General features: G+C 46.1%; 1 protein-coding gene across 2 annotated transcripts in view; it reads right to left on the reverse strand.

Moving 5' to 3' along the window:
* Window positions 1–435: 435 nt before the first annotated feature.
* Window positions 436–14,367, reverse strand: part of NAT10 (N-acetyltransferase 10) — a 37,493-nt gene continuing 23,561 nt past the window's right edge. For both annotated transcript variants that reach the window (XM_045015914.1, XM_045015915.1), the window contains 9 exons: window positions 13,799–13,847; window positions 12,749–12,842; window positions 12,541–12,651; window positions 11,286–11,458; window positions 10,488–10,607; window positions 9,268–9,366; window positions 8,737–8,810; window positions 4,246–4,329; window positions 436–2,939 (listed from right to left, as the gene is read on the reverse strand). In XM_045015914.1, coding sequence (XP_044871849.1) covers window positions 2,846–2,939; window positions 4,246–4,329; window positions 8,737–8,810; window positions 9,268–9,366; window positions 10,488–10,607; window positions 11,286–11,458; window positions 12,541–12,651; window positions 12,749–12,842; window positions 13,799–13,847 — 898 coding nt within the window. In that variant the 3' untranslated portion in view covers window positions 436–2,845. The remainder of the gene's footprint in view (window positions 2,940–4,245; window positions 4,330–8,736; window positions 8,811–9,267; window positions 9,367–10,487; window positions 10,608–11,285; window positions 11,459–12,540; window positions 12,652–12,748; window positions 12,843–13,798; window positions 13,848–14,367) is intronic.

Consider the following 14,367-nt stretch of genomic DNA (forward strand, 5'->3'; position numbering starts at 1 on the left):
TGGTATAATGGCCAGCAAGACATTCAATGGGTATGTCACAGGGTCCACTCACCACAAGGACGTCTCCTCCTGGCTGCTCTGGGGATTAGCTCCTTCCCAGTGCAATGCCCACTTCTGCCACTCATTTGCACACCTTGCCACACTTCTGTCTTTCTGCACGACTCAGAGTGTTCTCTCTTCATATCTTGGCCTTCTACCCAGATCACTGTAGTCCTCTTCCAGAGTTAGCAAAGTCCCATTGAACAACTGTCCCAGGCAGTCGTCAGCTCCACTGCTCAGTCTGTGCCACTTTCCATGGAGCTGGTAGGGAAACCCAGGCCTGCCCTCTACTCTGGGTTCCAATCCAGGACCCTATATCTAGCACCGTGGCCTGCTTTCTCCCTGATCCTGTTGCTCTTTTCCTGGACTATTTCCTACATCTTCTGGCTCCCAGCCCAGACTCCCTCTTCCCAGGGAGTCACCATAGACTACTTAACTCTGCAGCCCCAAACACATCTCCCTTCTCCCAGGGAATGACTGCAGCCTGCTTCCCAGCTTTCTACCAGCCCCACCCATTCCTTCTCAGCTGGGCTCCATCCTCAGTCAGCCTCTCAAGCCCTGGCTCTCCCTCAGGTGCAGCCTTTCAGGTTAATTAATCTAATGGAACCTGCTCTGCTTTGGCCAATCAGATCACACTTCCAGAGGAGCAAACAAAACAAACAGAGGCACCAATTAAATGATTGGTGTGGAATTAAGAATGATTTAACACTAACTCCAGGTGCACAGGTCAATTCCTTTCCCACTCCTCCTGGCCCCACCCAAAGCCTAAAGGATGCAAGTTATTTGTGAGACACCTCGCAAAGTCTTGCATTGCAGTAACCATCCCTCAGGCAATGAGATCCAGCACCCTCTGGAGTCAACAATCCTGAGTCAGCCACAGGGGAACCCTGGAGCACAACACAGCACACTCCAGCCCCTGCTGCCCAGAAGCAGATAACCAAGGTCCAGCACCCAACTCCTGCCTCCTAGATGGAAGCACCTTGTTCTGCCAGTTGATGGAGCAACTTTTCTACGTATTGGGGGTGGGGTATAAATGAAATTTTCAAGGCACCCAACTCGCCGATATATTGGAAAGGAAATTTTGTTGCAGAGCATTCTTTCAAGTTGATTTGTTAATGAAAGGGAGACACAAGCACTGTTGTAGTAGCCCTTCCTTGTGGTTAACAGGCCTCTCAAATCCAAATAGCTTATTGGGGAGGAAACTGGTGCATGCCCAGGTAGAGACAGCTGGAGAAAACCATTTTTAAGAGTTTCATGGGGAGGTAGGAGGGACTCTAGGGTCAGTGAGGTTTTCCAGCAGCAGAGGGAGGGGCAGGTCAGGATCTACAGCCTTTCGTAACTCTCACCCATCTGTAGCATAGGGCTCTCAATACAGCCTACCATTAGCAGCTCCCAGTCCTCTTGGGCTGTGAAGCAGGGGTAAAGAAGGTGGGTGACAAAAATACATGCAGGGGAAGAAATGAGCATGAGATGCAAAGTGGGGAGCAGGCTGTGTGTGGGGAGGGGGGGTGTCAGTGAAATAGGAACCCTTATTCTGTGGCAGGAAGGGAGGAGGAAGTGGAACTTCTGCTGCTGCATTTATCTGCAGTTCCCCAAGAGCTAAGATCTGCCCCACTCACTGGAGTCTGGTGATAGGCACAGACACAGGAGAGAGCAGCTCCACCACAGAAACCCCCCAGCAGAAGAGGACATGAGCCTGGGCAACACAGACCTGGTCTCAAACGTAAAAAGGAACCACAGGTAAGCGGAGACCTACTGCCTCATGAGTGGATTGTTGAGTTGCTTGGACGGCCCCTGCTGCTTGAGGAGAAACCAATGTAGGCGAGGAGGCTGGTTTCCTGGCATTGGAGCCGATGCTGATTTTATGGCAATCTCTGCACAGTTTCCAGACTACAAGAAGCCAAGCAGACAACGATAGCTGAAAGTATACCAGGCAACATGGAGCCAGCAGGGCCTTCTCTATTTGTCACCACGCAAGCTTAGGGAGTAAGGAAACATTAGGACCATCTACCAGGCATATCACAGGGCAAACCCCTGAGCCACCTGAGAGATAAGGGGTCTAATAAGCCACTAAGAATGAGACACAGGCATCCTTATTAGGGGCTTCCTCTGGAGAACTAAAAGCAGGAGCTATAGGCTTTGTTTTCCAAACAGAAATATATATAAACATACACTGCAAGCTCCTTAGTGCAAGGACTGTGGTCACTTTTACATGGGACTGAACACGCTGCTGGTGCTCAGTGAATAGCAAAGCCCCACAAGGAGAATGGAGCTCATGGCTCAATCTGAAAGCAGAAATTATGCTGCTTGAACCTGATGTCATTCATAACGGAAAGCAGATGCAGAGAAGGGCCAGTAATTAAACATACTAAGGTGTATTAAAATGCTAGCAATGCCACACCACATAGTAAGGCACAATAAAAGCAAGTGCTCCAAAAGGCCTCCCCGCCCCCCAAAAAAATAAAATAAAATACCAACCACTAAGACGAGGGAAAGTTGTTTATGGATTGATTAGCCCTGGGAATTGACATTTCCTAGCCATTTAGGCCCCCTTGTAATAATCTAGTTTCTTGTGCAGTGCCTCTCATCAAACCAGGCTCTCCAGGCACACAGTATAAAAGTCCCCATGGGCAGCATCTCTTGGCGATGTCACTGTATTTTCCTTAATATATTCTTTAAAAGGGCCTCTAAGCCCTTCCCTTCCAGACACTGCTTCTTCAAGAGAAGTCCTTGCTTTAAAAAGGGGATGGGGCTCCCTAGACAGGAGCTTGCTCCTGGTTATTCAAGTCCATCATCATTTTTAAAGTCATTTCTTCCACTTCTGCTTTGGATCTTTGTTCTTCTTAAATTTCTTTTGTTGTTTTGGTCCTTTTTCCATGTCTAGTTTTCTCTTCTTTTCACTGAGAAACAGGAACAAAACACTTGTTAAAGAGAATTTCAATTCAACAGGGGAACATCTGCTACATGGGGGGAGAGGCCTCCACAGAAACCTTGGCTGCCAGGCCACCAAAGGAGAGGGTGTGGGGGAAAAGAAGTGATCCCGTTTCTTGGCTCATTTAAAGCAGGACTGGTGAGAGCACTAAGGAATATGGCCTAGATTTTTTGGTGTCTTGTGATTTTAGGTGCCCAACTTGGACCACCTTAAAGTAGCCTGATTTTCAGAGGCTTGGTGCTCAGAACCTTCTTACAGTCAAGCCTCTTGAAGGCATCTCATTTTGGGCACAGAAACTGGGGCACCCTAAAATCATTAGATACTTGAAAACATAGGCATACAAATAACAGTCCTGCACTTGGCTTAGGCTGGGGATGGATGGATCAAATGTAACAAATCTGTGGAATCTCCAATTTCAAATGACATTTTAAAGGTCCTTGTATGTTTTTTTAAGATGTGTAGGGGCTCATTTACTGTTTCCAGCATTCACAGAAGCAATGTGTGTGCATACAAAGCAGAATAAAGATGCACGATGGCCAACATATTTATTCCTGTCCTTAGGCCTCAAGAAAAACAACATGTATGACAGTGCCATCCCATAAATCCCCAGGGGCACAGATCAGGAAAGATTCCATGCTGACCTGTGTAGGAGCTGAAAGAAGGAAGATGGATGAAAACCATGTTAGCGAGTCTAACATTTTCAACTAAGAACCTGACCCTATGAGCTGCTCAACCATCTGCTCCTAAGGAAGTCACAGGAAGATGAGGGCACTCAGCATCTCAGAGGATTAGGCCCTAAATTAAGAGGATGAATTTCTACAAGCTTCCACTGGTGGCAGCTGCTGCCAGTGCAGAAGAAAATCAAATGGAACAGGAGTAACTCTTAGAAGAATTACCCCCACCAAAGGAGAATCAAGACAAATTAGGTGCATGGCCAGGGTGAAAAAGTGGGGTTAGTTAGGATTGAGAGATGTACCATACTGGCTAAATAAAAGCCAAGATGGGATCAAGTTATAGAAAGGGAGGACTGTTTTTCAAAGCCACACTACAATCTTATCTTCTCTACTCAAGGGAAGACCCAGCCTACTTGCTATATACCCTCTCTGCTCCCCGTTAGGAGTATACGCAGAGCAGCAAGATATAAAATTCCTGTGCCTTTAACTCTTCATCTTCACTCTACATTTAAGTATTACAATAAAGCAAACTGGGAAGGACAGATCCACTGAAGAGAGGTGCATGGATTTTTTTTTTTTTTTTAAAAACACTTTCCCAACCTTTTCAGGCTCACAATCGAAGCGTTCTGTCCTGCTTTGTTCAGCACTTCGTTCCATTCTTCATCACCACCCCGGATTATATATCTAAGTGAGAGGTGGAGAGGAGAAAACAAAACAAAACCAGGTCTGTTTAAAGGAGAACAACTGAGGTTAATTCTGTCCACAAACTGCTACCCAGCCAGTGCTTGTGTCAGCATCCAAACAGAAGAGAGACTTTCAGAAATAAAGAGCTGGTTCAAAGCAGAACCAGATGGCTCAGGGGGATCTGTAATGCAGTACACAGTAATTCATGACCACATCACTGGTCTGAATCCAAACTAGGTCAGTGCTGACCAAGAACCTATCATCCAAAAGCAGTTCAGTAACAGATGTGAAGCAAGTGGTTTCCTTCAGCTGCCCATATTATGAATGTTACCAAATTGCTCTTTTATGGCAGCCCCATCACAGAGGCAGAGAACTGAACGGCGGCAGGCACACACGCTTACACCCCGCCTTCCAGTGGAGGGCCAAGGCCACAGTGGTTTTCCTTTGCATATAGGAGACATGCACTGCACCTGCCCAAGTAGTAAACTCTTCCAAGGAGAGAGGTCTTCAGTCTCCATGGCTTTTATTAATCTGGCAGCCATCACCAGACCTACATACACTATTGAAGACATCCATCCAATGTATAGTCTCCATTTACAGGATTGCGGGTTTTTGTTTTTAAAGTAAAGAAGCAGAAGTTAGTGCTGCACAAAAGATGAAGACCAAGGATGCATAAAGCAAGTATTCACCAGGGGATGTTAGTTAACTAAGAGAACTCCTGGATCAATGGCACACACAGGAGAGTGTCCATTGTAGAGATGATCTGGGGTGTTGTAGCCATTCCGCTGCTAACGACTAGGAGTAAGACTGAGCACTAAGACAGGGGAACTGAAAAGAAAGGGGCCCAGGATATTATAACTTGAACATTTCCTTTGAGGAGGAAGGCCAGAAAGACAAATTCTGGTCTGGTTATGTTCTTATCCTGTGTCCCTCCCTATGGTATCCAAGTGTTTGAGACATGGCATGCAGCTTTAACTAAGGGACCACACAACAGAGTGGAGTGCTCATTCCCTCTACCCCAAGCCTCTGGGGTCTCAATACAGAAGTTAGCCTCTGTTCAACCTTATATTAATGCTGGATAAAGCCTTTACAGCTCTCTCAGCTCTACTACTGTACTTATCTGTAATATGTCTTCCAATAAATAAATAAATAAATAAATAAATAAATAAAATCGAATAAGGGTGATTTTTCCAGGTTGAGGTCTGGGGGAAATAATTTAAAGGAAAAGCAGCAAACCACACTGGGCTAAGAGGAGGAATGAAAGTAGTTTGAAATAATCATAGATATCCACATGTGTCACATCAGGCAGACAACATAACCAGAGATTTTAAACAGCTTTTATTCCTCTTCTCAGCTTTGTTAGTGTTTGCTTTGTTGATTTAGGGCCACAATAGAAGACATTGCTATAACAATATTCTTTGAACAAACAAACAGTTTTTTGCATGATAAAGGGAAGGACTGGTTCCTGTTAGCTCAGAAGGAAGAAACATTTGCTGGAGTTCTGTGAGACTCGCAGCTTCAGCAGCTCAGTAGCCTTCAAGCTGACTAGCTCCACAGTAATTAACAAGCAGCTGTGCAAAGACATTTCAGGCAACATTAGGTTTAATCTGCCAGTTAATAAATGAAAAAAAGGTAAAAAAGGAATGATTAAGTCAGTGCTGACAAGGATACTTCTCTATTAGTGCTTTCATTGAAGCCGAGAATAGCTGAGAAGGACAAGCATAAGTCAGGAGTCCTAAGTTGGTGTAAAAAGACAGTGGGACCATCTCCATGATTTGGGGGAAGCTAACGATTAAGACTGCGAGTTTGTCACGGATTCCGTGACCTCCATGACTTCTACAGCAGCCAGTGTGCCTGGTTCAGGGGCAGCTCAGGCAGCCCCTGCGCCAGGTGCTCTGGCTGCTGCTGGGGCAGTCCCTGGCCATGGCGCCCCACTCTCCCCCCCCAGCAGCAGCAGTTTGGATGTAGGAGGGGATTGGGGCACAGGATGGGGTGAGGTGGTCTCTGGGCGGTGCTTACCTGGGTGAGTCCCTGGAACTGACAACATCCCCCTCGCTTAGCTGCTAGGCAGAGGCGTGGCCAGGCAGCTCTGCACGCTGCCTCTGCCCAGAGCACTGGCTTTGCAGCTCCCATTGGCCAGGAACCACGACCAATGTGAGCTGTGTGGGTGGTGCCTGCAAGCAGAGACAGCGCACACTGCAGAGCTGCCTGGCCATGCCTCTGCCTAGCAGCTGAGCAAGGGGGATGTCGTCACTTCTGGGGACCCCCCCCCGGTAAGCACCGTCCAGAGCCCATCTCACCCCTTCCTGTGCCCCAACCCCCTCCCACACCCAAACTCTGCTGCTGCTGGGAGGGGGTTGGGGGGATGGAGCCACCCCCCACCCCATCACCAGCTGGGGTCCCAGGTTGCCCTCCCCCAAGTTTTAGTCAGGGGTATATTAAAAAGTGATGGACAGGGAGGGGCCGTGAATTTTTGTTTATTGCCCATGATCTGTCCATGACTTTTACTAAAAATACCCGTGACTAAAATGTAGCCTAACTAAGGATTATTCCTAGGAGCATCAGACGCCATCAGATTAAAACAGCCCATGGTGAGATAGCTCAATTTATTATCTCTATTGCAGTATCATGTGGAGGCCCAACCAAGATCAGGGCCTCATACAAACAGAGCAAGAGAGGCTGAAGAGTTTATCAGCTAAACAGAAAAAAAAGAAAACGAAGGCAGAGAGCGAACTAGGGACTGCCCAAGCTCACACAGGACGTTTGGCAGAGTTGAGCCTGAGCCCAGACCCAAGTCTCTGCCCAGTGCCTTAGCTTCAAGACCAGCCTGTTCTCTAGTGCAGGGGTTCTCAAACTTTTTCGTTCTGAGGCCCACCCTCAACATGCTATAAAAACTCCAGGGCCCAGCAGGAGGACTCTATAAATAGGCATAGTTTGACTTCTAGTTGACTTAGAGACAGGCTGGGTGGTGGGGGAACAACCAAAAAATAGAACTCAGAAGTCTGAAAACTGCTCAGGGTGCAGGGAGGGGGCTAGCTAGGGGCTGTGTGCGGCAGGAGGTAGCTCAGGATGCAGGGAGGGGGTAGGTAGGAGCTGTGTACCGGGAGGGCTCCCTCTGTGGAGGTTGCTCCCTGAGGGCTCTGTCAGCCCTGGAGTCAGGACCCCCTGCCTGGGCAGCTCTTACCAGCTGCCCAAGAAGTTAAAGGGGGCTGGGAGCTGCAGAGCAGCCACAACCCTGGGCACCAGCAGCAGACGGGGGAATGCCATGGTTGCCTGCTCCATGGCACACCAGCCAGGGGAGCTGCTATCCTGCACTGCCTGGCTCTGGCTTCTGATCTATAACCTGGCCAGAGGGTGGGGCTTGGGGGAGAGGAGGAGGTGGGGGGGAGCTGCCCCCAGGACTGCCCCACTCTGGGTAAGGCACTGCAGTTTGAGGGGGAAAAACCCTTGTGGCCACCCAACTGTGCCCATGGGCTCAGAGCTTCTGCCAGCAGGAAGTGCTGGGGCTCCCAGCTTCAGCCCCATGCCCTTCAGATCGGGGGGAGGGAGGGGGGAGGAGGGTTGGTTCGCCAGGGCTCCCAGCTTCAGCCCTGTGCCACTCCTGGCTTCAGCCCCACAGGAGGCAGCAGGGCTTGGGGCTTCATCTGCAGGGCCTATGGCCCCCCTGAAAGGGCTCGCGGACCCCTGATTAAGAACTGCTGCTCTAGTGGCCATCCAGTTGCACAGTTGGGTAGGCAGATGTAAAGGAAGCCAAAATCGCTTTTCCACACTCACACCATGTAGTCAATCAACCCTGGCTCCCAGTTGTTTGCTTTTACCACTGAGGCACGTGGCTCAATAATGCTGGTAGGAAAAGTCACAGGTAACTAAATAAGAGAACTCAGCCATGAGGCTGAGGATGGGAACTAGAAAGTTCCTGTCCACACTATGCTGTTCATGCACAAATCTTAGCTCCTGTGTTGAACGGAGTACAGTTGGATGGCCAGTGCCAATGAGCACTGATTTCTATTACCAAAACTAATTTTAAAAAATGAAAATTAGCTTGAGAGCAAGAGGCATTTATCAACAGAGACCATTACTAATTACCTGTGATTAACAGAAGTCTCTGAAAACTGTAATCACCAGGTGCCAAAAACATGACAAAACAGCATTTATTAGATATTGCAGAACAAGAAGTTCAGCCTGTGTGTCTTGACAAACACCATGACTTCAAATTTCTGATCTAACACAAAGCTCAAGTTACTGGCTGACAATATGACACAGATGTCTGCTTTGAAAGTGAGCACAAGGTCTTTGCGTATTCCTGCCCTACCCCTGCATGCAAAGGTGTACTGCACCTGGAGCCTGGGTATTCAAACTAGATTCCTAGGAATATTTGTGGTGAGACTTATGTGGATAAATTCTTACTGTGAAAAGTCCATGTCTTTCAGCTTCCCCATTTCTTGCTTGTGTTTTTCCTGGAATTCCTTTGCTGCTTCTTCCTGCATTGAAACATCCCAGAGAGACACTACGTTTTATGTATGTCAGTAACCCGTGTATTACAAGGTAGTCTCCTAGGTCAGAAATTACAACTCTTGACTCCCCTCCCATCCAAAAGGCAGTACACCCAACGAACAAAGCCCCAAGCTCTGAACTGGGTGTTTCCCAACAACCCTTCCCATTTTAATTGTTTTTTGTAGCTGCATTTTAACATAAATGCAAAGGTAAGGGTGGGAGGGATTGGTGCACCACAGTATAAGGAGAAACATAAGCACAAAAATGATGACGCTTTAAAGGCAGTTAAAGCTTGCAAAGTTCCATAACTACCATAACAGGACACGTATGTCATGCACTCCTTACACTGGAAGAAATCCAGCTTACAAGACTCCTAAGTTAGAGAAAACCCTCAAAGAGATCTGACGTGCATATTGGAAGCTTTAGTAGCAAGATTATTATTACCAAGTCCTCATTTAAAGATTTCAGGGTTGGCTCCATTACAACTTCCTTTGTAACTGCCATCTGCTCCTCCACAGCCTTCTCCTGGATCCTGCTGAACAACTGGGGAAGGAATAAATTAATGTGATGGGGCTACTGGTGTTTTCCCACAGAGGTGCTTTAAAAAGGAATTAAGAATAGTTTGGCTTCCCACTATGGAACTTCTGTAGTCTTTGAAATATGAACAAGGAATTGGGTTTTGGTTTTTATTTGGGGGGGGACGGGGGTTAAGTGGCCACTTTGTGTGAAAAAATGAAACTCAATGGCCACTTCTTGAAAGCAGAAGCAAAGACAGCTTAATAAAAAAATAAAATCAGTCATCCAATGTCACTTGCACGAAAGTGAGAGCTGGTGGTTTACAACACACCTCACTTAGGCAATCCCAACTGAACCATTAATGCGTGGAGGAAAGTACTAGATTTACTCTCTTTAGTCATTCCTTCATAAAAAAAGAATTCTGTGCTGAGCAAGCCATCTGTAAAGCGGCTGACTTGCATTTTAGGATGCAAAAGCTCTGCCTATTAAGTTGTTGCATTAACTTGCTCAGGGGACTGGAAAATGGATGAGGAGCCTTTTATTCCTATGGCACCAGTTTGAATCTAGCCCATGTTATTACTGGAGGAAAGTATTACCCATTTGATAATGATCTAAGTGAAAGGAGTTGGCGGCCCAAGTCAAATTCCTCATGGACAGCCATCCACCACCACAGCGGACACCCTTGCTGTAAACCTCATCAGGGAGATCAAGGAGACTGGAGACCTGACCTATAGCCTTTCCTGGATATCTACAGGCTTCAGCTCTGTCCTACAGTGACCCTAGAGATGACCAATTCCAAGGCAGATGGAGACATTGAGCCTGGACTGTTGTTATCAGCTTCCTCACCACCTTGCTTACTGGACATTAGAGCTCAAAGCCTCCTACCTTCAGTTCACCACCTTTCACCATTTGAAAACAAACACAAATATACATATTGTAAGGGGGAGTGTACAACAGAAACCACCACCACAACCACCTACGTTTGCCACCAAGTACAAGACATTTCTTTACAATGAGCCTCTAATGATTTCTTAGAGACAGGCTGAGGATACAGGATTCTGATCCAGATTCCTCACACTACGAGGCTCAGGCCTGGCACTGCCTTGGGCCCAATCTGAGAGAGCAAAGCTTGACCATGATGCAGTTACCTGGACGACCTTGCGGATGATCCTATTGAAGAGGCCCATCAGCTGACTGCTGGGCAGTTCTATCTCTTTTTCCAGCACATCCACAGATTTGTGTTGCAGACCAATCCCCAGAAGAAGGGCCTGGAGGATAAGATTTTTTTTTTTTTTTTTTTAAACCCACAAAAGTTAGGTTCTCCCCCACCTCCCTGGATTTTACCATCAAAGTTACTGGTCCAGCAAAATAATGCAAAGCACAACAGGTGAGGGGTTCGGAGTTTTTTATGAAATATTGGAACTCCCCCAAATTGCTCCATTCTTGATGGGCATCACGACATACATGTTTAGTCCAGCAGTGCCTCCTGTTCTGGCTTGTTGCTTTTAGCTAGTATTTACACAGCACTTTAAGCGTATGCAGTGCTTTGCAGCACGTGTAAGAGAACAGGGTCCCTACAATCAGATTCAAGGCAAATACAAAACACAGCAGACCAGTACAGGCAGGAGACAGCGCAGCGAGGAATGCAGAAGAGGCAGTCAGCTGAAGCAGGGGGGTTTGGAGATGTGAAAGAGGCGAGGAACAGGAGTGTGGCATGTGAAGTGGGAGTGTGTTCTGAGTACAGGCGGTGGTACAAAAGCAGACAGAAGGTGAGATTTTCTTACTCCCAAAGGGAGAAGTTAGACTAAACAACAGCACGAAATAAGAGCCAAGATGTAGGCAGTGACAGAGTTACATAGGAGCGAGTTACTCGCTCCAGAAATATTGACGCAACATGGTCTCAACAGGGAAGGAAGGAGGTGGTAATGAATGCAAATGGTACATACAGACTGCGCGGCAGAGAGGGATGTGTCTCCTAGCTGGCTGAGAAAGTACATCCTGGAGACAGTGGGAATTGTGTCCATAATCAGGTGATAGTCCACCATGTTTCGAGAGTACATCTCTAACCGCTTCAGGTCATAGGGGAGGAACACAGCTTCCAATTCAGGACGGCTGATTGCTGAGCAAATCAAAAACATCAGTATTAGAATTGCACTTCATGTTTCTTCAGGATCTGGATACTCAAGCTCGCTGTTAATATCAATTGCCTGTGTGCTAACAGCCACAAACACAACACACATACTTGCTTTGAAATGTATACATGAACCAAACAATAGTGGATATAACTGAATCCTCAACTGGTTTAGTCATGCAAACTCTCCGAATAAATTTTAAGATTAAATAAAAGCCTGTATAGGGGACAGACACCTCACAACTATCTTCATGATTCCCACTTCTAGGCAAACAGTAGGCCATGGAGACTGGGCTCCTCCTCTTACTCTACAAGGGCTGAGGCACATAGGTAGGGAAGCTTGCACCGCCTCTGCCCACACTGTGGCTGTCTTCTGACACAGGGGGTTGGCAGCTTTCACCAGGAACAAATATTAAAGAAAAACAAAACACCGAACCAGACTAATTCCTGTGCTCCCGTGAGAGATCTTGAGCTTGTTATGATCAAGAAACCACAGTTTGCTTTCATAGATTTTTTTAAGTCAGAAGGGACCATTGTGATCATCAAGTCTGACCTCCCATATTACACAGGCCACAATTCCTGCATCAATAACTTGTGGCCGAATTATAAAGTTTCTCTTAGAAAACGTCCAATTCAGATTTAAAGACTTCAAGTGATGTGATCTCCACCACAGCCTAAAGATAAACTGTTTCAGTGGTTAGTTGCCCTCACTGTGAAAAATGGGTACCTTAAGTCAACAGTTTGACTTTACCCAGTTTCAAATTCCAGTTACTGGATCTTGCTATGTATTTGTCTGCTAAATTTAAGAGCCCTCTAGTTTCAGAGGATTTGCAAAACTTTGATCAAGTAGAGCTCTCCGATCTCAGCTATCAGGGAGACAGTACTGGAAGTTTTCACTCAGCAATAAGCATATTTTTAAGCTGAAGGGTGCAAACAGAACTGACCAACAGGGAGCTGTAGCATTCTACTAAAGGCTGTAGAACATTCACAGGTTTCATTTAAGAACCTTTTTGATAAACCATGTTAAGATCTTAAGCCACTGAAGGGATTTTAGAAGCCTAGAGACTCACGAGGTTGCAACTCCTGCTTGATATTCTTGTTCTGTAGAATGTTCAGTGCTAATGAAGGGGGGAAAGCGCTGAACTGATATGACAGCAGAGACAGGAACCGCCTCCTGAAATCTTCAGGACAAGAAGAAAAGATAATGGTTACCAGCACAGTTGTGCAAAGGATATACGGAGGCTTCCTCTCACACTAGGACAGACAACCAGTCATTACCTTTCCAGAAGGCAGCGAGCCAGTGCTCCTGTTCACTCTCTTCTTCATTTAGCATCTTCAGCATGATACAGGAGTGCTCACCAGTCAGATCATTCTAGGAAGGAAGACAGATTCCCATGATTTCCGGTACACACTCTTTGCATTATGTACTGAAGTGACAAAAGCGAAGACGAGTGTTGTAATAGAATTAAAACACTGGGGTCCCTCTTACAACTCGTGTCCATGCAAGAAGTTGGGTATTAAAAGTCACTGACCATCATTATGGAATTTACATCCCAGCCGCCTTGGGGATTTGATAAACTCCAGAGAAGGGGCATTTTTTTTGCTATTACTTAGCTAGCCAAAAATCTCAGCTACCACTCAAGAGTCAGAAAAACAAATGCAAAATGGCACAATGACATAGGAAACGTAACACTTGCAGTCAGACAAGACTTACTCTAAGTGACTTGCTTTGATTTGCAGTTCTGGCATCTAACTGGCTCATGAGAGGAGATTTTGATATAAGAGTAGCAGAATTGTGAGATGGTGATGGGGTTTGACTTCATTCTAAAAAACTTCTTTTCTATTAAGGTCCAGATTGTGTGAATTACGTACACAGAAGTGTATGCACATCATTTCCGTTCAAAACTACTGCAGCTGCATCACAAGTGTGGCAAATGCATAGGCAAATAACAGCCAGCCATGTACCTGGCTATCTGCACACACTTGCCTGAGTTACCTACATGGGCATTAGCCATAAGTTTTTAAGCAGAGTAAACAGCTAAAAAGATATTACAGATGGTCACTACGCCTCTTCCAAACCCTAAAATATGTTAACCCAGTTATTAGTGAACCCATAAACCCACAAGATAAAAATGACCATACAACCCCAGTGAAACTCTCTGACACTTATAATAAGATTTTCAAAAGCACCTAGGTGCCTAACTCCCAACGATTTGCTGAGGTGCTTCAGAAAAATCCCACAACCCAAATCCTATCAGAGTATGTGGAAAGGTTTTCACTAACATCAGTGGGAGCTGGATCAGGTTCTTGAAACAGTATGATACTTACTGGAGTCTGCCTCAGGTAAACTGGTACAAATCCAGCACGTTTCCAAAATCTGGGGAAGCAGGGTCAGAGGTGGGGAGAGAAAAAAACCACACACTGGAAATTATTGAGATGTTAACGCTACAGTAGTAGTTGTGACAGCAGACCTATCCTGATTGTGGAGCAAAGTTCATATGGCATCATAGTAAACTTATAACAAATAATGTTGATCAAAAGGGCATGAAAACGGGCTAATGATATAGACCAAACTTAGATAATAACTTATGAACAAAAAGATTATGACATTAGAGTCTGACATCAGAAAGTGGACTAGATTCATGCGTCAGAAATAAGGGTTAATTGGTGGACACAACAATAAGGGGACAGCCTGTCCACCAAATTTTGGGACTTAAGAACAACAAACAAACAAAAAAACACCAACAGATTTCAGTGAACAAAAACCATGGACTCCTGGGAGACTCTTCCCTTCATCTGTGAACCTTGAGAATCCTCAGAGATTTCCAGACCTCAATACATCAGTGGGGGCACCAGATTATCACTGCTGGACCCGAGAGCACCCCAGACTGATACAT

This window comes from Mauremys mutica, chromosome 4 (assembly GCF_020497125.1).
Source record: "Mauremys mutica isolate MM-2020 ecotype Southern chromosome 4, ASM2049712v1, whole genome shotgun sequence".
Classification (NCBI taxonomy): Eukaryota; Metazoa; Chordata; order Testudines; family Geoemydidae; genus Mauremys; species Mauremys mutica.